The 1378-nt window shown below is 67.1% G+C and overlaps 1 protein-coding gene across 3 annotated transcripts in view; it reads left to right on the forward strand.

Annotated features, from left to right (window-relative positions):
• The first annotated feature begins 263 nt into the window (after positions 1-263).
• The window catches only part of Itga6 (integrin subunit alpha 6), a 79402-nt gene continuing 78287 nt past the window's right edge, over positions 264-1378 (forward strand). For 2 of the 3 annotated variants that reach the window (XM_015479321.2, XM_015479320.2), the window contains exon 1: positions 265-665. In XM_015479321.2, coding sequence (XP_015334807.1) covers positions 484-665 — 182 coding nt within the window. In that variant the 5' untranslated portion in view covers positions 265-483. Of the gene's footprint in view, positions 666-1378 lie in introns of all 3 variants that reach the window. The other variant, XM_048812486.1, reaches the window with a different exon arrangement.

Genomic DNA, 1378 nt, shown 5'->3' on the forward strand with positions numbered 1-1378 from the left:
CCGCACAACCACAACTCAAGAGCTTCTCTCCAGAGGGGGCGGCCGGATGGGCGTCTCGGCCCGGAGCTCCCTCCAAGTCTCCCGCATCGCTGCTTCCGGGCAGGTGAAGGGCGGCGGGAGAGGGCGAGGTGCCTGGCGCTCTACAGCCGGGGCCGGTCGGGAAGGTGCCGGCGGCTTGGCCCGGCCCTGGGAGCGCGAGGAGGGGCCAGCGGGGTGGGGAGGGGCGGGGCCGGCGTCCTCGTCACTTGATAAAACGCTTGCTAGTCTCCAGAGAACAACGAGCTCATTCAGCGGTCGGGAGCTGCCAGCGAGGGGGAGCGGCAGGACATAGAGCGCGACCCGTCCCGGGGGTGGGGCCGGGCGAAGTGGCGAGAGGAGGCGAAGGTGGCCGCGGCCGCTGCAGCACGGCAGGCAGCCTCAGACCCGGCCCGGAGCGCACGGCGGCCGCTGCAGGTCCCTGCTCCCCTCTCCGTGCGCCCGCCCATGGCGGCCGCCGGGCAGCTGTGCCTGCTCTACCTGTCGGCGGGGCTCCTGCCCCAGCTCGGCGCAGCCTTCAACTTGGACACCCGCGAGGACAATGTGATCCGGAAATCTGGGGATCGCGGGAGCCTCTTCGGCTTCTCGTTGGCCATGCACTGGCAGCTACAGCCAGAGGACAAGCGGCTGTGAGTTCCCCGACTCTTCCCACCCCCACCGGGGCGCGGGCCCGCGAGAGGAGGGGCGAGGGCGCGCCCTGTTCCCGCCTGTCGGCAGCCCGCCGGCCGGCTCTACCCCTACCCTTCCCGGGACTCCTCAGGCCCCACGGTTCAGCGGGTCCCGGGGGTCGCGAGTAAGCCGCGCCCACCGCCCTCACGCTCCGCTGCGCACCTCGCGCTGGTGCCTCCCCTGTGCAGCCCTCGGAGGAGGAGAACCTGAGGTCGGACCTCGGCGGACTGCGTCCGGGGCCCCGGGAGAGTTTACTTTTTTAAAAGAAAACTTAGTACTTTCTGCCGGTTCTTCCCTCCGGGCCTGTTTGTTGGAACCCCAGCAGGTGGCACGCTTTCTGAGCTTCACGTGTGTGTGTTTGGTGAAGGGGGTGGGAGTCAGGGTCATAGCATCGCTGCCTCGGGGCTGCTGGAGCGACGTTCCAGGCCTTTCCCAAACTCACAGGACACCCGGTCCCCTGGCGAACTCGCGCGCTCCGCGGAAGTTGGAAAGACACTTTCCTTAGTGTCCTGGGTGACTTTACCCTCAGGGCGTACGCTCCTAGAGGGGATACTTTTACTCGCTCTCCACCCCTCTTTTGGAAGGTGGAATTAACCAAGCACCTGTTCACAGAACTAGATAAGTTAAGAAAGTAAGTCTCTCTGAGTGGTGTGCCTAGCCCCCCCCCCCCCCC

This window comes from Marmota marmota, unplaced genomic scaffold (assembly GCF_001458135.2).
Source record: "Marmota marmota marmota unplaced genomic scaffold, marMar, whole genome shotgun sequence".
NCBI classification, from domain to species: Eukaryota; Metazoa; Chordata; class Mammalia; order Rodentia; family Sciuridae; genus Marmota; species Marmota marmota.